This window comes from Caretta caretta, chromosome 8, assembly GCF_965140235.1.
Source record: "Caretta caretta isolate rCarCar2 chromosome 8, rCarCar1.hap1, whole genome shotgun sequence".
Classification (NCBI taxonomy): domain Eukaryota; kingdom Metazoa; phylum Chordata; order Testudines; family Cheloniidae; genus Caretta; species Caretta caretta.
In genome coordinates, this window is record NC_134213.1 from 60,155,628 (window position 1) to 60,182,596 (window position 26,969).

General features: G+C 39.5%; 1 protein-coding gene across 4 annotated transcripts in view; it reads right to left on the reverse strand.

The window, feature by feature from the left end:
• BRINP3 (BMP/retinoic acid inducible neural specific 3) overlaps positions 1–26,969 on the reverse strand; it is a 291,595-nt gene that overhangs the window by 253,563 nt on the left and 11,063 nt on the right. For all 4 annotated transcript variants that reach the window (XM_048861076.2, XM_048861079.2, XM_048861078.2 and 1 more), the window contains exon 2: positions 16,476–16,761. In XM_048861076.2, coding sequence (XP_048717033.1) covers positions 16,476–16,711 — 236 coding nt within the window. In that variant the 5' untranslated portion in view covers positions 16,712–16,761. The remainder of the gene's footprint in view (positions 1–16,475; positions 16,762–26,969) is intronic.

Genomic DNA, 26,969 nt, shown 5'->3' on the forward strand with positions numbered 1-26,969 from the left:
GGAAGTATAATACTGTATTTAAGTCACTAGACTAGGACTTGGAAGATCTAGGTTTATTTCCCAGGACTGCCATCAAAATTCCTATGTGATTTTGGGTAAATCACATAAACTCTCTGTGACTCAGTTGTCCTATCTATAAAACAGGGATAATAATCCCTCTTTCCACCCAGCTCCATTTGTCTTGTCTCTTTACAGTGTAAACTCTTACAGGCAGGGACTGTCACTTACCAAGAGCAGCACAATGAAACCCTGATCACGGCTCGAAACCATACACTAGAAATAATAAACAGTAAGCATTAAATCCACTTCCCCTTTTCTTGTTTAAAAGAAAGTTTATTATAGAAAAAGGGGTGAAAATAATTAATTAAAAGGTATCTGAACACAAACTAGCCTCAGTCTCATAATGAATTTTCCATCCTGAAGACATTTTTGAGGTATCTAATTTTTTTCTGATCCCAAATCAGGACAAAAAGTGAAGTCTTGAAAATATCACAGACCAAAAACCTGAAAAAAAATCCGTTTCAGTCAATTGAAATGTTCTATTTTGATAATTTTGAAACATGTTGTTTCAGTTTTGACCATTTTAATTTTTAATAGAATTAGCTTAAATTTCAAAACAAAATGCCATGTTAGAACGAGAAAACTAGAATTTTTTTTGGTGTTAAAAATTTTAAAATGAAATGTTTTGAAAATTTGGAAAGTTTTTTTCAAAACAAAATTTTGAGTTGAAAAATTCATCAAAATCAACTCTTTCCAGTGAAAAGTTCAATGCAATAAAATGTCACTTTCCATTGAAAACCATGTTGTGAGGAAATTCCTAACCAGCTCTAGCTAAAACCTTGCTAGGCAAAACCCTTACCTCAAAAAAAAAATAAAATAAGTACACCATTATCCTTTGCCCAGAACCCCAAAAAAGGGTTTGTGGATAATCTCTCCATTAGTCTTTTGCCCAGTTACTGCCTGGCTTTAAGGGATGTGATTTCTTAGAATAGCATCATTTGGATTGGACTCTTTGTTAGCAGGTTCAGACTGTTCTCACTTTCAGCAGAATAGAGGAGGGGGGAGAGTGCTTTTATCCAGCAACAGCCCTGGCATACGGAAATCATATAGATTTTAAGATAAAACTGTCTTGTAAGTTTAGTACACCGTATTTCCAGACACAGCTATCTGTCACAGACATGTTAAAGTGTGGTTATAGTCTGAAAAGTGACTATGTACACACATCTCCTCCAAGAGATATGTTCCCAGGATGAACTCTGAAACCTAGCTGCTTACTTTACTGAAATAAGATATGCCTTGTTCATACTTTTTATTGCAGTTAATGTGACAGAACTAGTGCATCTGAGAATGAGCTGGATTTGATACTGGCTCATGCATTACCAACAGTGGATGGGAATTTCAAAGAAGCCAAAGTGCCCTAGAAACAGAAATCCTTGGACTTGTGTTTCTCTGTCACTTAGAGGCTTTTAAAAATCTCACTCACTATAGTTAACTGAAATCTCAAATCCCAGAATATTTATTACTAGGATGATGCACAAGTCACACAGACCTGAGCTTGAATTTGAAGGTTTAGGTTAAATTTTCATAGTTTTCAGATTGAGAAAAAAAAGAATGAAATGATATAATCCTGTATACAATTTTGTGGGACAGCAAACCTAAAACTCCACAATGCTATATTCACTGGGACTCTTTTCAGAGTAGAATCACACTTCAGGCTTCTGTTTTGCAAGAAACTAAGTATATAAAACCACTACATTTCCAAAGCCTACAATGTTTTCTTTTTTTTTTTCTTGGTTTTTATTTTAACTTAATTTCTTGGCTTTCAAAAGTTTTGGGGTGTATCGTTAAACTATAATATTCTTTTGAGAGTCCACTTCCACTGCTTAAGTTATTGATACGTGTTGACAAGCTTAATTCCACATCTAGCAGTAGTAACAGTAGTAATACAATTTTTGTATTACAGTAGTGTCTAGAGTACCCAACTGAGACTGGGTCCCATGTATTGAGCAATTTACAAACATATACTAAGAAACAGCACCTGCCCCAAAAATACTGCAAGACAGGAAAAGAGTGTGTGGGGGGGAATTATTTTCCCTGTTGTACCTATGGGAAACTGAGGCACAGAGAGATTAAATGGTTGCCCCAATGACATACAGGATGTCTGTGGCAGAGCCTGCTAATGAACACAGATCTCCTGAGTTTCATCCCAGGGATGAAACAAAACATACATATCACCATGACCGTCTCAGGCAAAAGTCTGAGTAAATGGATGGGGCTGTACTCTGTCCTGAAAGTCAATAAATTCAGGATTCTACCCAAGTGGAAGCACATTCCGGAGACAAGGGCCCTGCACTGTAAACCCCTGGCCACCAACCACACAGACATTGCAAACAAAGAAGCAGACATTTAAAATGTCATGGCAATACATGAGGAGGGAAGCAGTTCCTAAGGTAGTAGTGCTTTACAGATATTTATTTATTGATAGTCTTTTCTATGGTGATCATCACCTTGGTATGTTCATAACTCACAGATGTAACGGAGTTTATCCTCATTTTACAGATGGACAAACTGAGGCACACATAGGTTAAATGATTTGCCCAAGGTCACACAAGAAGTCTGTCTTAAAGCTAGGAATTAAACCCAAGTCTACCTAGTGGCTTAACAAAAAGACGACCTCAAGACCCATATCAAAATTCTGAATTACACCCAGAGTCAAACAGGAAGATAATGTATTATTTGGAGCATAGGTGTAATATGGTCGCTGTGGTTAGCACCGCTGCATACATGGGCTGCTGAATTCTGCACAAGCAATAGATTGTTAGACATCTTCCATTGTAGCCCTACATATAGCATATTGCACATTTTGGGGGGAGGGATAGCTCAGGGATTTGAGCATTGGCCTCCTAAACCCAGGGTTGTGAGTTCAATCCTTGAGGGGGCCATTTAGGGTTCTGGGGCAAAAATTGGGATTGGTCCTGCTTTGAGCAGGGGGTTGGACTAGATGACCTCCGGTGGTCCCTTCCAACCCTGATATTCTATGATTCTATGCAGTAATCTAGCCTAGAGATGACAAGAAACATGGGTAACTGAAGCAAGGTCTACCTCAGAAAGAAACAATTACAAGGTTTGCACCAAAATGAGATAAGAAAAGGTTCTTGTGACCAGCACTGCAATGAACTTCAAGAGCCGCCTGGGATCCAGAAATACCCCCAGATCTCACTGGCAAAGCCCCTCAGTTATAGGGGAAGGCACATTCCAGAAGTTACTTTCTGCTGTCCCTAACCAGCCAGTATCCTTCCTGATCCTATATAGACTGAAATTCTCTCTTACGCGCATATACTCTCTCTCTCTCTCAAATGATGATAATGCACACTGACTGAGAGATCAACTGGAAATGCCTGAATTTTAGAAACTAGTGAATGAGTGAACCAGCAATAATAAAAGTGAGAGTAATACACTACAGAATGTACATTATCCATCTATTGCAAGCAATGTCCTCTTTTATCAAATTCCATAGGTCCAAGTGCAGTATGTTTTTAAAATAAAATAAAACAATAATAATAATAATTAATCAGAACTTAGTATCATGAGACCTCACTACAGCATTTCTAGCTTTGCACCTCTGCTGAGAAAGAGCAAAATGTTTGCATCAATTAAGAAATGATTCTCTATTAATATTTTCTTAGCGTACTGGTTTATCCAGTCACTGAATTTCTATTTTTAATATATGCCTTGGTTCCATCTGGCCATGGAATTTATAAGATTGGTTCTTTAGTTCTTAATGCTCTGTACTGTATTTTGATTTTATTGTATAGAATCTACTGCAGGTGCTGTTTGGAAGGCACCCTACAAGTAGTTTGAATAAAATGTTAAAGAAAATGATCTGTAACAGGTATTGTCGCTGTGTAGGGCTTCATAAAAATAGTGTATGAAACTATGTACATAAGAGCTGAATGCAAGATTTTCTGATTAGAACATCCTTTTCTATGATCAGTAGCTGGATTTATTCCCATTTGCAACATCCAAAGTCACATTAGTCAAAACAGACATAATTTATTAATCTATAGGCTTGTCTTAGTTCTTATAAACTATAGTTTGTTCAGAATTACTTCAAATGGAGAGATTCTTTTTAAACTTATTGGTTATGATACTTCCTGAAGTCTGAGATTCTGTCAGTTTTTCAAATATTTGGAATGTGGCTGGTGCTTTTGACTTTAAACTGTATTACTATCGAGTCAAAAGTGTATAAGTTTTGTCCCCCTGACGAATTAATATTCATTACTGAAGGCCAGATATTCTGTCCTCAGTGCACAAGGGAGTTATGTGCTCAACTTCTGGAACTGTTAGTGGGATTTGCAAGTGCAGTTTTAAGAACATATATAGGCCCCTGAAAATACCTTTTTTCAATATTGTTTAAATAAACTACAAATTAGATGTATCAGAAGGTTAATTTTGGTAAACCTTCAGGAGAATGATTATTATCTGTAACAGGCATATTGGGAATCTACTGTGAACCCAGCAATCAGGGAGTAGAAATTCTTTTTAAAGAATTGTTTTACTTCACACAGGCCTCTGTTGGAAGGAGTTTGGTCTGTCAATGTTTATAGTTTTACTAGTACATTAGAAGCTACATGCTTGCAGTTCACGACCAGCATAATGATTAGCACATTCTGTAGAATCAATCAAAGCCAAGAAGATAACAAAAATTTGAAGTCAGGGCATTGACCATCAACTTAAAACAATTATATCAGGAGAAAATGACAAATAACTAAAACAGAGTGAAAATGTTGGTTATCTATGTGGTTTTTTTCATATACAGGAAGCATACAAATACTTGTGTTTACTAAGAATAGCTCATTCCTTCAAACCTATAACCGTGGCAACATAAAAACAAGGCTACTGCTGCTATCTAGTTCTTCTCCCTAATGACAAAAATTACACTTTGCATAATATGTCCTTAAGCAAAGTATGAATACTGACACTTAAGATGTAGAAAATCAGATGTACTCATCATATATAACCAAAGAAAACAATTCCTGGAAATTACAGAAATTCAATATGGGAGATGACCATTGAGCTAATAGCAATAAAGAATGAGAAAGGCTGGCTAAGGCAAAAGTAGAGAGGAGTGAAACCATATAATAAAAATCCTGTTTCAGATACCAAGATAAATCCATGCAATTGTTATTTCATTTTCCTAAAATGATCATTTTTATTGACTAGTCTACATCTTGAATAAAAGTGACAGTATAGGCAGGGCATTCAAAGGAAAATGAAAACGAATGGCAAATGAGAGAACAAAGATGCAACTAACCAAAATCTTCAAAGAATTAATGATAATGACCTGATTTCATTTCCAAGATCCTGGCAGTCCAGCCTGCTGACTGGAGAATGAATCTATTATTAGTGTTAAATAGCTCTTATGCTACTCCGGTGGCTGCATGGAACTGTTAAGCTAAAGCCTCTTTTATTTTTATATTTTTAGGGCAACTTAAATGCTTTCATAAACTCACTAACTGGAAATTATGATACTTGGAATTCTCTAAATAAATCACCTCAGTGCTAAGGAAACCTACCCTTGGATGTAAAATTTATCCTTACTCAAAACATTGACGTTTTAAAACAACCCTATTCTGGAAGCAGATTAGAGCGGTGATTATAAAAGTAGGGGGGTTTGTTTGGTATTCATTTGTTTATTTAGGTTTTTTTCCCCTCTTCTGAGTTTTGCTTGTGATCTTGAAAATTCCTGTCCAAAAAAGAGTATTACGAACTAAGAGAGAAATAACTTTCCTTTGGTTAAATACTCCAAACAAATAGGAAGAAATAAAAAGAGGGATTGTCAAAACACAGATTCTACTGTATATTAAAAAAAAAGACAGAAGGCAAGGTTGGCAGTGATATTTTGTTTTGTTGCCAAACAGAAACACACTTGTGCTCTTCTCAAACAGACTGACTCCTGAGAACACTTCTAATCCTGCTGGCCTAGCTAACTCTACGGCCCAGTGTATCCTATCCAGCATTAACAGTTGTTTACTTCATTGAAAGAGAAACTCTACCTTCCTTCTGTATTCAACCCCAATAATTTAAGGGCTTGTCTACACAGCTAGTTACTGCATTGTAAGCCAGGATGTGAATCTCCCGCACACCAGCTTCCCACACAGAAAGATCCCAAGTGGACACTGCTATAGTGTAGGGAAAGTCCCGGAGAGAAGCTCAGCCTACCACTCTGAAACAATAATATTTCAAGCTGCACTCGGGGACTTTCCCTGCACTGTAGGGGTGTCCACACAGGACATTCCTGTGTGACAAACTGGTGTGTTGTAGAATCACACCCTGCTGTGTAGTCAAGCCCTTAGACATAGCCAACATGACATAGAGGGTGGGGAACAGGGGGAAGAAGCTGTGCTTTGGCCTGAGTCTGCCCTTATTGAGATCCAGCTCCGGATAAAATGGGATAAAATTGAATTTGGTAGGATTAGGCCTCCTGTGAGATGCTGAGCACACTTCTTTTCTTTGAATTCAGTAGGAGCTGTAAGTGTCCAGCACCTCTTCAGATCCGACACTTTTTGCCATTGTGGAATTACCAAATACCGTGTGTAAGAGACATATTAGGGACTGAACTGTCTCTCCAAGTCACAACTTTGTCCCTAGTTTCCTCCTTATTCCAAAAAGAGAAAGAATCTGTGCCAGCACTTTACCGAGGACAGACTACTTCATCTTCCATGACAGCTCTGCTGTGTTGGCTGGTATATTGTGAGGACAGAGATAAGGCTCTGCCAGCCTCCAACCCTGCCTGCCTGTCTCCACTGGATGGAAGGAGAAGTAGAGGCTTCTCATGATATGTCTACACAGCAAGCAGGATCTGTGGCAGTGAGTTTCATAGCCCAGGGCTACAGAATCAGGCTTGCAGGACTATGATGCTAAAACTAGCTGTGTAGATATTCAGGCTGGAGCTCGGATTCTGAATCACACTCCCCGCCCTAGGCTTCAGAGCCTGAACTCCAGCCTGAACCCAAGCATCTACGCAGCTAGTTTTAGCGCCGCAGCATGGTCCCGAGTCTGTAGGCCTGTGCTCTGAGACTCACTGCCACAGGATCCTACTTTCTGTGTAGACATACGGGAGCGTGCTGTCTGCCATACAAGTTATTCCATACAGGGGAATAACAGGAGCAACTCACACTCCCCCGTGTGCCTGTGTGAACACATACCACAGGTCACTACTGAGTCCTTTGAGACTGTTGGTTGTTTGTGTTGCCAGAAACTTATAATTCAATGAATGTTCTCTATGAGAAGTGTGTCCAACTTGTCCATTTTTAATTCTCAGTTTCTATTTCCATCTGGTATCTTTCTAATCGTTTTACTACAGGTCTGTGCCCTCCAAGGGTTCTCAAATATGTTGAGAAATGCTCCTAATATATATTTGGTGATGGAAAGCAATAAAAGCATCACTGGCTAACATACATAATCCTTAAGGGTTAAAAAACAACAAAAAAAACCAACAATGCTTCCTTGTGAGGGGAAATCTGCATTTGGAAATGTCATCAGAAGTTGGATCAGGAAATAAAATATTTAAGCTCCTCCAACCTTGTTCAAGCAAATGATGCTTCTTCACAAGGAGGGAGAGGAATTATTTAAGCTCAGTACCAATGTGGACACAAGAACATATGGATATAAACTGATCATTGGGAAGTTTAGACTTGAAATTAGATGAAGGTTTCTAACCAGCAGAGGAGTGAAGTTTTGGAATAGCCTTCCAAGGGAAGCAGTGGGGGCAAAAGACCTATATGGCTTTAAGATTAAACTTGATAAGTTTATGGAGGAGATGGTATGATGGGATAACATGATTTTGGTAATTAATTGATCTTTAAATATTAATGGCAAATAGGCCCAATGGGTTGTGATGGGATGTTAGATGGGGTGGGATCTGAGTTACTACAGAAAATTCTTTCCTGGGTATCTGGCTGGTGAATCTTGCCCATATGCTCAGGGTTCAGCTGATCGCCACATTTGGGGTCGGGAAGGAATTTTCCTCCAGGGCAGACTGGAAGAGGCCCTGGAGGTTTTTCGCCTTCCTCGGTAGCATGGGGCACAGGTCACTTGCTGGAGGATTCTCTGCTCCTTGAAGTCTTTAAACCACGATTTGAAGACTTCAATAGGTCAGACATAGGTGAGAGGTTTATTGCAGGAGTGGGTGAGTGAGATTCTGTGGCCTGCGTTGTGCAGGAGGTCGGACTAGATGATCATAATGGTCCCTTCTGACCTTAGTATATATGAATCTATGAATCTAAGAGTAGCCACACTGAAGTTAATAGTTTTACTCACAAGAATAAAGGTCCTGGATCAGGTCCCTATGGTCTGCAGTTTAAAATCATTAAAACCAGTAGAAGCTGTAGGTGTCCAGCACCTTTGAAAATCAGACCCAATATCTAGAAATTAACCATTATATTTCTTCCTGGTCCAAAGATGTGCTCTATCAGTATCCATTTCTGTTGGCTTCTTCCAGCTACAGATTTCAACACAAGAAGTTCTGCTGTTTTCCCCTTAAAAATTTCATTCATATTAACCAGTTGTGCTCTAGCACCCACAATTTCAGTGAGACTACTCATACGAAGAAGGGCTGCAGGGTCAGGTCATACACCATAAAAGGAAAAGCTTAGGATATACGTGCACTGACAAAGAATGGTATAACCCCAGATTTATCTGGAGTCTTAGGTCTTGGGCTTCTACCTGCCAACCAATCTATGTGTCTGCCTATCTATACAAGATTTTTCTAAGGTACTTCTCACTGTGATATCTAAGAGCCCGAGGTTTACATCTACAGCCCTTTCTAGTTACACTGGATGTGTGACCAACCACACAGAGCTGACAAAAGAGAGAGAGTTTTGAGTTGGATGTAAAGACTTTTCTACCATATAGAAGGTCCAAATAATGTTTAATTATTCTGTAACTGCTCAGTGTCGCTTTTACTAGGCTTTCTGTAGGACTCATATGGGGTCTAGTCCAAGGCCCTTCGGAAACAACGGGAGTCTTTCCATTCATTTCTGTTCTGACCCATAGTTATATTTGTATTTGCTTGTCTTTTATTTTATTTTCTCTTTTTCTATACAATTGTCAATACAATATTCTTTTGTTAAAGACAGGTGAGTATCTGAACTATTAGCTGGACTCAGTATTAGCTTATGGAGTTTTTTGGGCTTGACTTTGTAATACTTACTCATGTTGAATTGAAGTTACACATGAATTAATATCACTGGACTTGGCTCATTTGCCTGGAATTTGTCTTTGATTTGCCAAATATCACTCTGGGTAATGTTAGAACAGAGGTGATGAGCAAAACTGAGTGGGAGGGACATTCTGGGCATTGAATTCACTGCCTCATGGAGCTGCACTGCTCCAGAGGGAACATAGAGAGGCATTTATCCACGGAGCTCTCAAGTGTGCAGGTTTATTAAATCCATTACTACATTCTTTTTATAGGGTACCTTATCCTCCCCATAACTGGCTACATGGGCTGGTGCATGCAGCAGAAACATGGCACTTCTGTTGTATTTGTCACTTTAGGCATTCACCAAAGTTCCCCCCATCTCACTCCTCCAAAAACTTGGAGCTCCTCTTCTCCTTCCCTGATCTGTTAACCACTGGATTTAGAATGAGGAATTTGTGTATTCAGTAGACTATTCCTTGGCACACCTTCAGAGAATGATGATCCCCTCTGAATATTGTATGCTTTTTTCCATCAGGCTGAATGGAAAATTCCCTAAAGGAAATGGACCAATTATGATACAAGCCAAAAGCAATTTACCAATGCAGAGATTCTCTGGAAAAAGCAGACTGGACTGTTTCTGCTGATTATTCGCCTTTGAAACTACAGTTGTGGAGAGTAAACATGTTTTCCCTGAAGTGCATTTATAATCTCAGTTCTCAGTGTCTAGCAATGATATTGTGCATGCAGTGCAATGTACAAGCAGCCAGAGCTTCAGCCTAGATGAAGTCAGAGGTTCCCTACTTTCATAAAGCTGCCTAAAGTACACTAATGTCTGAGCACACTTCATTTTTCCTATAGTTTTCCTTCCAATCACTTTGGTCATGTTTCCTTTGCCTATCACTACCACTCTGTTTTATTTATTGTGGGGTTCGGGATGTTTGTGTTAGCATTAAGGACAAAACAAGGAACAATGGGAACGCACAGAAACTGAGGAATTGGGTTTCCCCCTGCATGCTGAAGTTTTTTTTATTTCAAGGAAAGGACATTTCTGTCCCTTCTGCGTAAAAAGAGAACAGTCACAGTAAAGCCCAACTAGAAGTAGTAATGCCTTGTAAAGTCTTCAGCCTGACAAATTGAAATAATAGAACCAAGGAAGGTGTAAAGTGACCTTAGTCATTTGAAAGGGATGCTATCAGAAACTTCTCCATACTGTCCGTCATGCTCACTACAGATTTGGATAGGCTATGTGTCCAAAACAATACAAACATCTTACATTTTATTACAGAAACTTCATTATCCATTATTTAATGTGGGTACGAGAATTAATCTCTCTCTTCCCCCTAAAATCTCTGGCTCAGCAATTCAGATCAACCACAAATTGGTAGCAACTAAAGGCTGTTTCTGTCTGATGTTCATTGTAGCCAATAGTTTCAGTACTTCACCCAGTGTAGGAGGTTTCCACAACCCAACCGACAGTTAGCATTATTAGCACTCTCATCAGAGTGGTTATGGACATTATAGACACAGAGATGGAACCACCTCTTTAATCTAGGGGTGATCTATCCAGCTCAGTGTTAAGCTACATTGATAGGGCAGTGAAAGACAGCTTGTGCGGCTGTTAGTTGTGTAGTTGAGAGATCACTCACTGTTTATGGAGTTTTCAAGAGATCTGATTTATTCTGTGTCCCTTTCCAACTCACTGGGCATAACAAAAGCTTCAAAGCGCCCTGCACAGATACTCTGTTTGGGAAGCTCAGCCTTTGAAGGCACAGTCCCCAATACCACATTTGACTTCAGTGGGGACTACCTATATGACAAAGTGCTCAAGAATATTATTAAGAACTCCATAATCTGGCTCTTAATGTTGTTTACTTTAAGTTGTACGTTAGAAATGAATTTAGAATACATCAGATAAACCAGTATTCTTTACCACGTAAGTATTTGTTAGGTATATAACATTATTTTTTTTTATTTCTTATCTGCATCCCTGACCCAACAACAAAGAAACAGACCATCTTCATTAGAAAAGGGCATTTTAAAAAATAGGATGTTCATTTCATGGTTGCATAGAATTCTACAGGTCTGTGAGAAACTCATCATTTTTGGGTGCGGCGGGGGGCTAAATTGTCTGTGAATTTCTATTGTTCATTCGTTAGGTTTACACAGTTTTAGTCACTGCTCAGTTTAACAAGTTAATTCATATTTTAAATTATTCTCCTTCTGACTAAATTATCTGTCATTACATTATCAGAATAAAGCCTTGTGCAATAGGTAGAAAAGAAAAAGAGGAAATAATCCTGGCTGATACATCACAAATTTTGGAAGGAAACGGTCAGATTACAGTAGAAAAATTACACAGATTCCTACTCAATCTAGCAAGGAGCTCTATATGACAAAGGCAAGTGTGCAGTCAGGTCCACAATACATAGTTGTAATGTTCTAAACAATCCACGAAAGAATGATCTTTACACCTGCTTTCCCCAATTTCCCAATCACTCTTTCCATCCTTAGCATTTCTCAAGTCTCCTTTTGTCTGGTTTTAGATCCCACTTCCCTGCCTGCTGATTTGCATAAGTAACACTGTGTAGTGTGTGAGTATTCAATAACAAAGCACAAACTTGAAATTCAACACAGAAAGTATCATAAAATATCAGTACAGCAATCCAGCTAATTTAGAGGCCAGCACACTTCTTCAGAAGCAGTCCTGGTGCTTTCCTGCACAGCTTTGTCTGTAACTTAATTGTAGTGGAGTCCGCAAAAAACAAAAGATTCACCCTCTGCAGTAGTTAAATTTGTCCATGGCATATTGAAAATTATAGGGAATATCATACTGCAGTGCAGAAAATGACTACCTTTTTAGTGGCACAGTCTATAACATTAGTTGTAATACTGCATTGTTCTCTGATTCCTGTAACTAACAGGAATACAGCAAATTATGTGTGTGCTAGCTTCCAGCCCTGCCCTAGTGTTGAGGGAGTTGAAAGCACTCTGTACTTTTGCAGAATCAGATCACTTGCCTATGTAGACACAGAGAAATAATTGATCCTCAGTTAAGGGACTAAAATATAACAACTAGCCAGGCACTAACACTGTTCTTCCCTACTTCACGTGCCTGTTTTATTTTCACTGGCTGTTATACTCTCTGAAAGCTAAATAAGGAGGTGGGAGAAATTACACCTTTTTCCTTCAGAAATGTGCCTGTTCTGCTTAGGTTAGGAACCTTCTATAAAAAACCGATTCAGTTAATATGCACCACTCACACAGTACCAACCTTTGACTTTATCTCTACGATTTATACCACCAATAACTTTCATGGCAAGGTGAATGCTCGTTTATAGTGACAAGAGAGCGCTTGTGCAACATGATTCGTTCTCTCTCTACTACATGGATATACAAACAAAATTAGGAAATAGAGAGAAATTAGGAACATCAGCATATAATCTTGGTGTTTGTACCTGTAGAATTTAGAACATACGGGTCTGGAGATTTTGATAAGTGTTTTAGCCCAGAGCATGACTTTCTAAAATGTAGGTAGGTTATGTAGTTTGGGAACCCAGTGGATAATGAAAATTAAAGTAATGGAAACTCAAGGAAGTTAGATTGTATTGTGGGCTTAGACTTATATCTAGACAGACGTACCTAGACAAAACATCTAAAATTGATCTATCCTCTGACATGAGAATGATGGTTTTCAAACAAATCTAACTTGTCCAGTTACAACTGGAGATTCTTAGTCAATGAATATTCTTGAGTTCGATTGTATAAGATTGTTTTCAGGCAATAGTTATCAGACAGCCGCAAAATGCTCCCACAGAGCTCCCCCATTCAGCATAGCCATCAGGCTTTTAGCACTAGTCATAGTAAAATCCCATTCTTCTTGGTATTTGACACGTCAGTGGTCTATCATTTTGTCCTGCTTTTAATAATTCTGTATTTTTGTTGGGCATTTAGGGCATGATCCTGCTCCCATTCAAGTCAACGGCAAAACTTGCACTGGTTTTAATGATACAGGGTCGTGTCTTTAAATAAGGACATTTAATGCATATTTACAGAAACAGTAAAATGCTAGAGAATAAAGATCTACAACAAGATAAAATGAATGATCTCTTTTTATTGTCAACATGATTGTAATAGAAAATACTACACTGAAATACAAAAATGTGGAAATGAATTATTTAACTGATTTTTTATTTATTCTAAATTCTCACTGCATCTCCTGAGGCTGCTAAAGCAAAAATATCCTATGGGAAACAGAACAGAATTTTAGTCATAGCATAATTTTTCTGCTTTTGGAAAGCAAAAATCATACGTTGTGCCCTCCTCCTGATCAAACATCATCCACAAGAAAAAAAGGCACCATTAACAATACATTTTTGAACAGTAGTTAAATATGTCACAAAATACAGGTTTCCAGCAGCTGAAGACTTTTACTATGATTATTTTATTTATATGTATTTATATGAGCACCTAGTCAGCTTTAGGCTGTTGCTGATTAGACAATAACTGAGTAGAGCAGTTGTGTAAGGATGTGGGGTGTGGATCTAGAGATCAAATGAGTCACTTTCCATATTGGCTGGTGGGGCTCTGGGCTGCAGAGACAGCAAGTGAGCTGCTGCCTGCTGCAGCTAGTTCTGTCCCTGCAGTGCAGAAATCTACCTTCCAAAATACAGGTTGGTTTTTAGTCACTGCTCCTACTCCCCATATGCTAGCAGCTACTCCACACAATACACGAGGATTCTATTACCTTCATCTGTTGAAAGAGCCACTGAAAGAGGACTCTGGTGAAAAATGAACTTCACAAGGAACACTTCAAACTATTTGCCCTGAATCACGCCACCTATTCCATCACTGCTGTGTTATAAAGGCTACGCCAGCCAGCAATGCTCCCACAACCTCCTCAATGGGAAGCACAGAAGGGAATCATACATAAAATAATTCATTCTCTCAGTCCATTTCATCCCCTCCCCAGTCATCATCAGCAATCCACTGGCGAGCCTTTGGGGGCTAATGTGGATGTGATGACATGAAGGCAGCTGACACCACCTTCCTTTAACCCTGGACATGGTAGGGTTGCATTCATGCAGGAAATAGGGAGGGTTGTCAGGCAGGAGGAGCACAACTAGGCCCCAAATACCTGTATCTGTGACAGTCCATAGAAAATCAATAGGGATTAAAAACAACCTTTATTTTAAAAAATTCTCCAATATTTTATAGTATTTTCCCATATTTAACATTGGTTATGAACAACATATTAAGAGTGTGGTATTCTTATACGGAAATCTTACGGTTAGGTTTCTTATCTGGGGAATTGATCTTCACAGGGTGCTGTTTCTTGTTGATCAGCAGTAGCAATTTAATGTTCTACTCTTCTGTTTTGCCTGCCTGCACATTTCTTGAGGGGAGTAGGCATGGTATTGAAATATACACAAATCCTGCTCTCTGAGGGATGGAGCAATGTAAATACACCCACAAACTTAAACAAATATGACAGGTCTGATTATAGACCTGCCAGACTTGACAATGTTTCTATAATGATGGCTTGGAGGAGGAGGGAAAAAAAAAAACACAAAAAAACCACCTCAGCTTCTTGTAGTCATAAAGGTGGTTGGACATGGTACATTCTCCATGACCGTATTGAAAGGATTAAACTAAAATACACTTCTTTCATTTTGTTACCAAGATAATGTTGGTTCACTGTTGACTAATAGAAAATAATACAAATAAAATACATTCTTTCAGACTTTATATTATTGGCTCTGATGGCTGGCTCTTAAAATGCAGTACATATCGAGTGCTACTATTTTGTTGAGACAGATTACTTCATCAGTGCATATTTCTGAATCCCATTTTATTACAAAATGTTTTTAAATCCCTCTTTATGCTGCAGAAAATCCTACAGCAAAATTGACCTGCAACACAGCGCCCTCTGGTGCACGCACAAGAAAAGGAAATAGGCAAGGTGTTTTAACATACAAAATGCATCAGCTTCAACATTCTAAAAAAAAAAAAACCCATTACAAATTACCAGCAATTTGGTTGAACACACAGGCAAATAAATAAATAATCTTTTCCCTTTCTCTAAGTCACTGCTTCCTGTTTACAAAAGAGCTGGAAAGTGCCACAGACCAATCTGTGCAACACAGGTAAACCATTTTATGGGCTTAAGTGCAGATAGGGGGGCTGCATTATGGGAGAAGCTGACAGATGGCCTGTACTGTATTGTTGAAGCCTCTTTACTTTGGCTGGTGGAGAACTGTTTGGCTGTGTTCAGAACATTAAGAGAGAAAAATGTGTCTTCTGTCAGACTTCCCTCCTTTTCCCTTTGTCTCCTGTGACCCCTTTTTTCCCTTCTTTCCCTTTACCCATACGTTCTCTACCATCCCATTGTATTCTCCCTTCTACTTCCCATTTCTTTTTTAAAGATAACATATTTGTTAAAGTACGTCTTGAATTGTTTACCTTGTCATAGTGACAAGAGGGATGTAGCTGTTCGTGCTGATTCAGCAGGACGGAGGACTGGCAGGCTGCAGACAATCAGCAAAAGCAATTCTGCAGTGAAACCTGCATTTTCAAAACTGGCCTCTAATTTGGGTGCCTGTTTTTGTCTATTCAACCATAAACAGGCCAACTAAATGCCTGATTTCAGAAGGGCTGAGCACCCACAGCTCCAGTCAATAGCACCTAAGGGTGCTCCACATTGTGGAAGATCAGGTCCTTAGGAATGAAGAATCCAAAGTTAAAAGCTGCTTTTGAAACCACGGACCTACCTATATCTAAAATCTTTAAGCCATTTTAAGCTACTGATACTGAGTCTGGGTGAAATCCTGGCCCCACTGAAGTCAATGTTTTGTCATAGGTTTCAGTCAACGGAACTCCTCGAGAAGCAAGGTACTATTCTGGGTGAACAAAGGTGCTATGATCTGTCCCTCAGCAATTAGGGAAGATAAATTAATGTCTAAGGATATTATTGGGAGTTAATGTTACTTTGGAGGAGAGCCCAGGAATTTCGGGAACAGATGGTTGCTGTCAATTATTTCCAGATCAACTTTATCAGTCACCAAAATCTCTTAAAGCATGACAAAAACAGCATAAGCAAGCATTCCCATAATATATAATGCAAAAATGGCCCTACATATATTTCAGCAGTTAATTTCTCTATGAGTTTGTCCCCACACCTGACACTTTCCCTTAAAAAACAAACAAACTCTTATTATGTATGTATAACTTCTAAGGATGAAAGCTCTATAATTGCCTTCCCTTGGCTTCATACCTGTAAATCTTGTATCTTGTGCTAAATCCCTGTCGACTTCTGTCCACAAAATCTGTGTATTCCTGTGAGCGATGGAAGGGTCCCTTATCAGAGAGGAGCCAGTCGAAGGAGCTTGTGGCATGCTGATCCGAAACAGCAGCAACCGCTAAAACCCAGCAATGAAGACTCAGTGCTATCCACTCCCATAGAGCCATCAGAGAGAACAATTCAGCACCAGCACTGCATCGCCATATCATGCTTCCACTGTGGGCTTAGAGTCTTCATTCTCTTAGCTTTCCCTCAACACCTAGACAAAATATACAGTCAATTAGATAAGTACACGCTAGTCATTCCTTGGAAGCTGATACACGTTTCCTTCCTTTCATCTTAAAGGGAGAGTGGCCTCTATTTTTATTACATTTTATATTAGCATAAACCCACTAGGCTAGTTAACAGCATACGGTTTAGTTTCTCAGTAGTCTGTGCCATTTCCCTGTTGCGTGGAAACCTCTAAGGGATGTATGTTTGTTTCCTAAAACCCTACAAACAAGCAAAGGAGTAGTTATTACCTCTTAATACTGGCATACAACGTTCCAGTAACATGTATGTTATAAATGATAGGAAGACTGATCTAGTGGACAAAACAATGGAGGGATTCAGGAAACCTGGATTCAATTATCTGTTCCACCAAAGACTTTCAGGGTGACCATGGAAAAGTCACTTCATCTTTGTGTGCCTCAGTTCCTCATCTGTGAAACAGGAAAATGCCTCCCTTACTCACAGGGTCTTTGTGAGGATAAAATCCATTCATGATTGTGAGGTCCTCATAGATACTATGGTGCTGAGGGCCATAAAGGTACTTAGATTGATTAAAACAATGTAGTTGTTATCTTCACTTCATTTTGAATCAGCATGGAATTGAATAGAGTCTGGTTCTGTGATCTTTTTTTCTAGTGGATGCATTTACAAAGAAAAATGTCCTTTTTATTCATATTTAATTATGACAGCAGCCGTTATAATCATTTTTACAAAGGCCCCTGCTGTGAATTTTTTTTATCTTGGCCGAGAGTATTATGGTTGACACCAACACCTTTATCTACAAACATTTCCGAAATGAAGTCTATTTTCATATAAAATAGATGTGTTGCGGTTACACATTTTCTAATTATTAGTCCATTACAAAAGAGGTGCTGTAGCTGAATAAAGATGCACCATGCACTTATTCTAGACAGTACATTAATTACTCTAGAAAGTCCTGGGTATGGATTATAAATGCATCAGCTGCAGGAAGCCAACTGGCTCAAGCATGGAGCAATAGTAGATTTGAACCCAAGGATCCCCTGTAGTCTGAGGATATAAGCATCATCCCGTTCACGTACCCAAAGGAACTGTTAAGGTTTACTATCCTTGTCTAAGGCACGAATATGGCTATTGATCAGTTTAGTCCTGATCCTGCAAACACACATATGCTTAACTTTAAGCACATGAGTAATTTCACTGAAGTAAATGCGACTATTCACATGTTTCAAATTAAGCAGCTGCAGAAGATTTGTGGTCACCAAATCCAGACTGCATTATAAATCCTTTTTCCTTTAGAATTCAGGAAGCTCGTTTAGTTTCTCATGTTGTACAGGGAGATTTTGGCAAACCAGTAAAGTGCCTGAACCCACTATTGCTGATTGCTAAAAGTAGCCAAGTCAGCAGGCCGTAAAGTGGCCATGAGCAGGCTTAGCTTAACCAAGGCAGAAGGGGAGGGTGTTTTGGGTGCCACAGAAAGGGTAGCTTGACCCCCGCATCCTTCCTGATAAGAATTGTGTTGACATTGCTGATACATGCATTTTAGGGGCCTCAAGGTGTGCAAACTCTGAAAAAACCACACCTGGTTAATCGATGACCAGAAGGAAACCTATTGCTTGACCTTTGAAACTGCTTGCTTAACAAGTTTTCTTTAAGTGACGTGATTGTATTACTAATGTATAAATAAGGAGGAAAAGTTTGAGGTAGGGGAACTCTCTCTCTGGATGCATCTTGTGTTCCCCACCAGCAGACCGGCCCCCGCTGTGCCACTCGAGAGCCACACTCAGCTTTGGCAATTATCAAAGATTGGGGGTGTTTTACTGTTGCGTGTAAGTGCTTGACACTAAGTAAAGTTTAGCTTTAAGTGAAAGCACCCTTGTGTTGATGGTTGGAGGGCTGTGTCTCCCTGATTTATTTCCTGACACCACATTGCACAGAGTAAAAGTTACCAAGAGCTTTGGGTTGAAAGAACCCTGGGTAACAACGTGGATGTTTACATACTCAAAAGCTTCCAATTTCTGTGTGTGTGCTGAATGTCTATGTTTATGCACAGAATACGAAGATATGGCAGTTTTCTCCCCAGATTTGTGATTTTTCTCTGCCACAATCTGAAGTCTATTGAACATGATGTTCAGTGCAGTGCATGACAAATCACAAGGAAATGGAAGTGACACTGAAAAACTAAAGTTTATAGCAATGCATCTTGACCCTCCCATCCTGCAAAAGCTACTATGGCCATATATGGTTACTAGATGTTTTCCTGTTAATTCTTAGTCCCAATTTAGGCTAAGCAAAGAAGCCATGATAGCAATGTTCTATCAAGAAGAATAATTTCAGCAGAGAAAGCCTGGCCTCCCTATCCCCACAGAGCTGAAGTATCATAAAACTCCCCAGTGAGCAGGGAAGAACAAAACTGAGTTGCATAGGCAGCTATGTTCCATTCATCTGGAAGCCTAGGACAGCATCCCAGCATAGACAGCAGCAAATGGGAGTAGGAGGGCTCTGATTTGTACAGCTAAATTCCCCTGACAATTTGCCACTAACAGTTAAGATACTGAGTCCTTTTAAATTGCCTTTTTATGAAAAAATAATGTTTTAAATTGCAAGAATGAAAGACAAGAAGTTTACTCTTCTGGTGCTTCTTTCAGACCATTAAATTATAATGATGACTGATTGAGTTCCTTTATGGTTTAAAAGGGTAGATTTAATGTTAGAAAGCTGATTACTTATGTACTTGTAGCATTTTCCTATATTATTTCCTTAATATGCTCTTGAATAAGTGTGGGAAAGGATCCTGTACTATAACTTGCTATGACACTACACCCAACAGAATATCATAAATCAAAGATTTGCATAACAATACTGAAGAGCCCGGTATAGTCTATGAAGTAAATAAACCACTTTTTAAAAAGGTATCTATATTTTAGTCTAAAACAGGAGTTTAAATATGTGTTTGCTCCTTACAAACACTGTAGTCTCATAGAAACTACTAAGTATACTATATATGCTTTTAAAATTGTACATTTACAAATTGTGTAAATTTTATGTTACATCTATCTAGAAGCTTATATGGTATTTGACTATCTCCAAATCATTAGCATATTTATCTTCAAAACATCCTCCAAAGGTAAAGGAGGACTATTCTCCACGTTTTACAGATGAGGAACTGAAAAATAAAGAGACTAAGGGTATGATTTTTAAAGCAATCTTAGGGATAATTTCCGTTAAAAGTTGACTCCCTATGACAGCTTTGAAAATCTCAGCCTAAGTGATTGTCCCAAGGTTGTGCAGTGAGACTGTGATGTGAACCCCAATCTCTAAGTCCCCATCCAGTACTTTAACCACAAGACCATCATTCCTCATAGTCATTTGTTTTAGTTACCCTTTCTTTATTGGGAAGGGATGACACCAGGGGGAAAGAAATGTTGCTGTTAGAAATAAAACACACGCAGAAAACAATGTTCAAAGACTGTTACAGGACTGATAGAGCAAACAAAGCCCATAGTTTGAATCCCTGCCGGAGAGCTTCACCAGAGTCTTCCATGAGGCATTAAGTTTAATGTGGAACTCCTGTTGATTTGGGGTGTGGGATGTGAAGACGGGGACCTCTGCTGGAAAATAGGGATTGTGGATTTTAAACTAGATGCAACCACGCAAATGAATCAAAATATTGCCTCTCAAAAGTACTGCCTCAGAATGGGATGACTGAAATGAGCACAGATATTTTTGCAAAATTATTTGATCCATGACTGAAGGATCATTCTTCCACCTCTTGCAGATGCAAGTTCTCATCCTTCTCTCTTCTAGCTTTTGCAGTCAGGTATCATTCAAGGAACATGATAGGCCAAACTCCTCCCTGGTATAAATCAAGTGACCTCCTTGGAGTTACCTGGGGATGAATTTGACTCAGTATCTTCTTGGGTTATCAAAACTAGATACTCAGCTTGTGTAAATTGAAGGATATGGAGCTATGCCAGTTTAGACTAGCTGAGAATCTGGCCCCAACCAGTGCAGAACAGGTATTGCCACTAACACAAACTTTACTAGTTCCAGTTACAAGAAACAACATAGGTATTCCCCTTTGTCAATTGAAGAACATTTTGTTTTTAATGTATTGATTTCATATAATTATATCACACTATCATGAAAACCCACTAGGAAAGTGAATAATACCCCAGACAGAACAAAATAGAAGTGTCTTCTTGGGCCCGTAAAGCACTCTTTTGCTTACAGAACACAAATTGCTAATTCATATGTGATCAGGATAGAGTATACAGAAGAAGTATGGAACTATCTCAGCTATGTAATTAAGATGTGGGCTGCTTTGTGCGGGAACATCTTAAAGAGCATGTTCAAGAAAAAGCAAATTATGCCAACTTAAATCCTCACAAGAAAGAAACAATGTAAAGTCACCTTAAGCCTAAATTCATGGTTTCCTTAACGAAACATGGTATCCTTGACTTCTTGGCCAGGTGGGCAGTGATGTTAAAAGTATTCTATAAAAGAGGTATGTCTGTAGATAGATAGATAGTCATCTACTGGTGAATAAGGATGAGTAGCCTTGCATAATAGGTTCAATAAAGTTGTTTTTTATTAACCGTAAATGGCTTCCTGTGTGCTGTTCTTAACAGTGGAAGCAAAGTGTCCTAGCAGGTTGCACAAGCATGTCTTTTAGAACTGTGGAAAAATGGAATCTAATGATAGACTACGTTTTTCCCCCCACCCCTCTTTCTTTTCAGCTCATATATCTGTCCAGCAGCCTCTACATCCTTGGCTCCCACCCCATGCAAACATGAAACAACATATGTGGCTCTCCTGTCACCAGAGCAGAAAGCAGTGTCATCTCTCACATGAAGGGAAGAGGAGGAGGAACAGGGGACCAGGCAATCTGAGGAACTATCACCTGCCCACCCACCCAAACTCCACACAGGAGAGAGAGTTAATACTCCCAGAGCTTTGAGTTGTCATAACTCTCCCTTGCATTTACACAGCAGTTGCTACCGTGCAGCCAAAGAGGGACCCAATGAATGGCAGGAAAAAGAAAAAGGTTTCTCTGCTGAGGGAGTAGAGGTGATCTGGCCCTTTGTTTCCTCTATGGTTAAATGCAAAGAAAACATAGTCCTACTCATATATACTTATATAAATGTGGCATTTCAAAGGACAAATAATATGTAATTTAGAAGGACATATAATTTCCATCACTGCACAAATATTAGAAAATTGTAATGTTTCCAAGCTCGAGTTTCTGCTTCAGTAGCCAGTAATAGAGGAATCCTATTTCCTTCAGATCTAACCAAAAGAGAGAGAGAGCGCAAACAGGAATATTCACAGTCAGATGGGTAAACAAACAACTAATTATCCCTTTGGAAATTAGATGGTCAGAGTGAAGCACTTATCCATGAGTATTGTGTTAACCCCACTGGCTGCCCAAAGGTCTCAGTGATTTCAATTTCAGATATTATCATCATGTATTTGTATTACACTAGCACCCAGCAGTCCCAGTCCCAGATCAGGGCCTCATATGTACCTATCCACATGAAATGAAAATAGCTTGCCCCTCTCCCAAAGAGGTTTACAGTTCAAACAGTGACCAGACAGGATCATTTCTAACTAACTGAAATCTGGAAGTGGATTTTTGTACTATTGAGGAAAGAAGCATTAAATACAGAGCAGTCTTTCCAAAAGATAACCAAAGCACATAACGCTAGGGCTCTGGCTTTGCCATTGACTTTTACCATTGACTTCAATAGAGCAGGATCTTGATGTGTTTCAGATTTGGGACGATGGTAATTGGCAATAATTTTGTCCACTGTTATGTTCTTAATAACAAGCAATCTGAAGAGTCATTGCACACAAAGCAGTAAAGCTCACTTCAGCTGAGAGAGTATAGGGTGACCAGATGTCCTGATTTTATAGGGACAGTCCCGATTTTTGGGTTTTTTTCTTATATAGGCTCCTATTACACTCCCCCTCCCCCCCCCCCCCGCCCCGTCCTGATTTTTCACATTTGCTGTCTAGTCACCCTAAAAGAGTAACACAGGGCCAGATCTTCAAAGATATTCAAACACCTAAACATGCACATAGGCACCTACTGGGGTTTTCAAAAGTAACTAAGCAAGTTAGGTGCTTAGCTGTCATTGATTTAAAAGCTACTATGTGCATGTCTGCATCTTTAGGTCCCTAAATATCTTTAAAAATCTGGCCCACACTGTCCGACATTAGCAAAACACTAGCCATGAGTTCAACTAGTTATTGCCTAAAAAAAGAATAGAGAGCTATGAGATTTCCTTGCAGCATTATAACCATGGACTGGGTCAGAATTCTTTATAGATTGTGAAGAAGGGTCATTAATGAATGAGTAACAAATAGGACAAGGTACATTCCTAGCATACACCATCCAACAATATGGGAATTTTGGCCATTTACTTCAATGTTTATCTGTTGCTTGAAGGAAAGCAGTGAATCCTTGAAGTAAACACTTTCCCAATATGAACCTATGCTTGATATAGTCAAAGGCATGATATTGTGCTTTGTGTGAGTAGGAGTTTGGAGAGGGGTACATAGACTCTATGCACTCGGAGGGCAAAGAAGTAGTTAATGAGGACCAGGAGAAGCAGGAGATAACTACCTGAAAGCTCAGCTATAATTTCAGAGCATAGGGTTCTGTGGGGGAAGGAAGAAAGGGAAGCTCTCCCTGAGAGCAGCTTTCCTGACTGAAGGACACTGAGTGTGTCTGGGCCAGAAGTAAGAGGCACTTAGGGTGGACAATTGTTTTTACTGGGGCTGGCTGCAGCCAATCATTCTCTTTCATTTGGACAGAGCTACAATAAATCCATCTTAGGGACGGTTGTTACATGAGATTCTTGAGATTGACACAGACTTTGTCTGGGGAAAACCACTTATGACCCATGAAGAAAGAAAATGTATCTTACCCATGTGACCCTAACATAAATTCTTGGTGATGTTTCTAAAAGGGACAGAGACTGCTTGAGAGGGATGCCTGCCAGAGGAAGTTTTCCACAGGCAGGTTTGGGCAGTCAAAAGACTTTTGTCTAGCATGTTAAACCTTCTGATTGGGTGTTTCAAAAGCACTGAGCATTTAGCACTGAAGCCATCAGGAGTTTTACCATTGACTTTCATGGCAGCGGAGTGTAGGCCAATGGGGAGCACTTTTGAAAAGTCCTCCCTCCAGTCACTTTGACCCTGCAGAGTCTGAGCATTATGTTAGCCTGTAGTTTGACCCACAGGATAGCAGGACATGGTCAGATATCTCTTAGGAATTCTGATGTCAGTGCCCTTTTTTATTATTATTTCCACTGTGTCTGTGTCTGACCATAGTAGAGGGAGAATTTCAGAAGAATGAATATGGTTAAACTTTTCAGACCAGACAGATTTTGCAAAAGCTTTACACTGCAGGCTCTAAAATAGCATGGGCTGCCTCCAGGTCCTGATGCCCTACCTGATTATATGCTCTTCATAGCTAATGTGTTTGCTTTTGCTTTTTGTGTTTGCTTTTATAGCACCTTTTTAATGGACCAATATCCTCCCTTTGTCTTCACTATAAAAGCCAAATCTAAACAGGTTAGGGCCCCTTTAAATTATGACCCAGGAGGTCAGAGAACATGAGTTGATAGGAACTTTGGGTTTTCTGTACCAGGTGATCCCGTTGTTCTATTAGCCATCATTCATTGCCTCTAGCAGTGAGCAATATCTAAACTGTCAGGGGACAACCCTGACTGCTGCAGCTATCATCTGGTTTGTCTGGATTGTAAGATTTCATTATCTTGATCACATTCTTAGCTTGCATTACTGTGGTTTAAAATATGTAGTGTTTCTATCCCTATAGAGAATTAACTCCAGAGGATCCCGGTGAGTGCTTAATAGAATGCATCTGTGTGTTTTTATTGTACCTGTGTACCACCAGTGCCAATCACTTTAGCTTCTCCTTATATAATACCTGTCAGGTATATCAAACTTGATTTTCTCTTAATCCATCATATTTGTAAAGGAGCTAATTTATCTTTTGGCACCTACATCTTAATGTGTAAGGTAGAACCCAAATCACAAGCACCTTCATACTCTTTCCGTATTCTTAATCTACGTTCATCCTCTTGTGCTCATTGGTCTTTATGTATTTTAGCTGATGATGTGATGCAGGGTCCCCAAATTACAGTTTTAATTATTTTCCCATCTTAGTGGAGGAGGCTCTTGCTCTGTGGCGTGTATAGTGTCAAAGGAATCAGTTTCCTGCTTGATCTTTCCTGTATGTTAATATTCCAAATAAAGAAGAGATGCTGGAAGTGAATGGGAAGAGTGAGACTTGGTGGTGGCCCAAGATTGTTTCTTCCTGTGTTTTGTGTCTCCCAGATAGGGAAACAGTCCTCAATTGGTAAATCAGCCTTAGAAAAGTGTGGGCTGGAAAAATCTAATCCACCTAATCTGTCCAGAGTAGATGGAATTGACAGGCATTTCTCTTGTGCTGAGAGAATCCTGAGCAGTTAGGGCAGGAAGAATGATCCACTGGGTAGGGTAATAACCTGGGGCTGCATTCAAATCCCTGTTCTGCCACAGACTTCCTCTGTGACCTCAAGTGAGTCTGTCTGTGCCTTAGTTCCCCACCTGTAAAATGGGGACAATAACATTTCTCCATCTTGCAGGGGTGTTGTGAAGCTCTGAGACTACAGAAATAGCAGCTGATTAGGTATCTATGATAAACAGGAAAATTCACGTATTCAACCCAGTGCCTCAGGTCTTAATCTTTACATTGGAAATAATACTTTCCTACCTCATACAGATGTTGGAGAATAAAATCCGTTATTGATGTGAGGCTCTTAAATACTACAGTAATGACTATCTAAGCATCTGGTAGATAGAACACAGTTAAAGTATGGGAAAACTATATGTCTATATTAAAGGGAATGTGTATACTAACCAAAAGTCTTTTTGTCGTATTTGCCAGTGTTGTGTTGAAACTGAGCCAGCATATACCTTACTATCAACTCTAGAGCCATACAGCATGCTGCAAGTCGGAAAGCCCTATGGATCTGTATTTACACAAATTCCAAGAGGCATAAAAGGCATGCCCGATTAAATCTCTATTTCGCTTTCCATGCTCACAAGGGCACCGGTGAGGTTGCTTGTAGAAAGGCAATTCTTTACGCCTCGGGTGTTTAAGCGATGTGAGAACCTTTTTCTGAAGTTACTGACCCCTTTGAATGGAGAGAAAAGGTTTTGATATCAAATGCAGGTGGAGTGGATTTACTGGATCCACAGAAATTGCCATCTCAACTCTGTGTATGTACACTAGGCATTGTGGGACATATGAAATTATATCCAGAGTTTGGTGCTTGGTCCCTAATGTAAAATCCTTCTCACCCTACTCTCTTGTAGAAAAACTTGCAAAGGGCTAGATCCTGCTATTTATGCCACGGCCCCACATAGTATGCAGTGTACAGTCATGCTGTCAGAAGAGCTCAACCAACAGAGATTGTGACACAGGCAGTCACAAGCTCTCTCCTCAGGCTTCTCCATGTGAACAGGGCTGGGAAGCGCCACACCTTAAAATCAGGAAGATTGCTCCTGGTGGTGCACCAGCCTGACTCTGCAGGCTGGTGCAAAGAAGGTGGGGTTATGTCCCAAGATGGGAATTAGTGGTGAGCAGTTCCTGCCTAAGCGCAAGGAGTGCTACTGCGGAGGTCTTTGTGCAACTGGAGAAGGGCAGAGGAAAATGCTTTATGGCAACTCTCTGTGCACCTACACAAGGACGCTTACAATCTGGCCCACACACTTTAATTAAAACTTCAAATGATATTGGGGTATTTATAATAGAAATGGCACCAACTCTCTTGCGAAAAGAGAATGCTAGGAACGTATCCTACAGGGACAGCAGCAGCAGGCCCAGTATTTCATCAGATCAAAAGGCACACTCAACCAAAGGCATCAAATGCAGACTTATATGTAGCCAATGTTAGTGTGACAGATATTGCAACCCCATGCAGTATCTTAGGGGATCACTGTATTAAATTTATAAATGGGTTATGTAGGATTGTTTCTACTTTATGACAGTAGTGATTACACCTGGGATTGTAAACAACCGCAAAGAAGCACCATCTCCTGGGGTGTTTACATATACTGGTTCAGGCTGGGTTTTCCAGAGACTCAACAAAAGGATTTTTGGCATAAAAAGGTGAGCTTGAACTGATACAGAGTTTTTCTTTC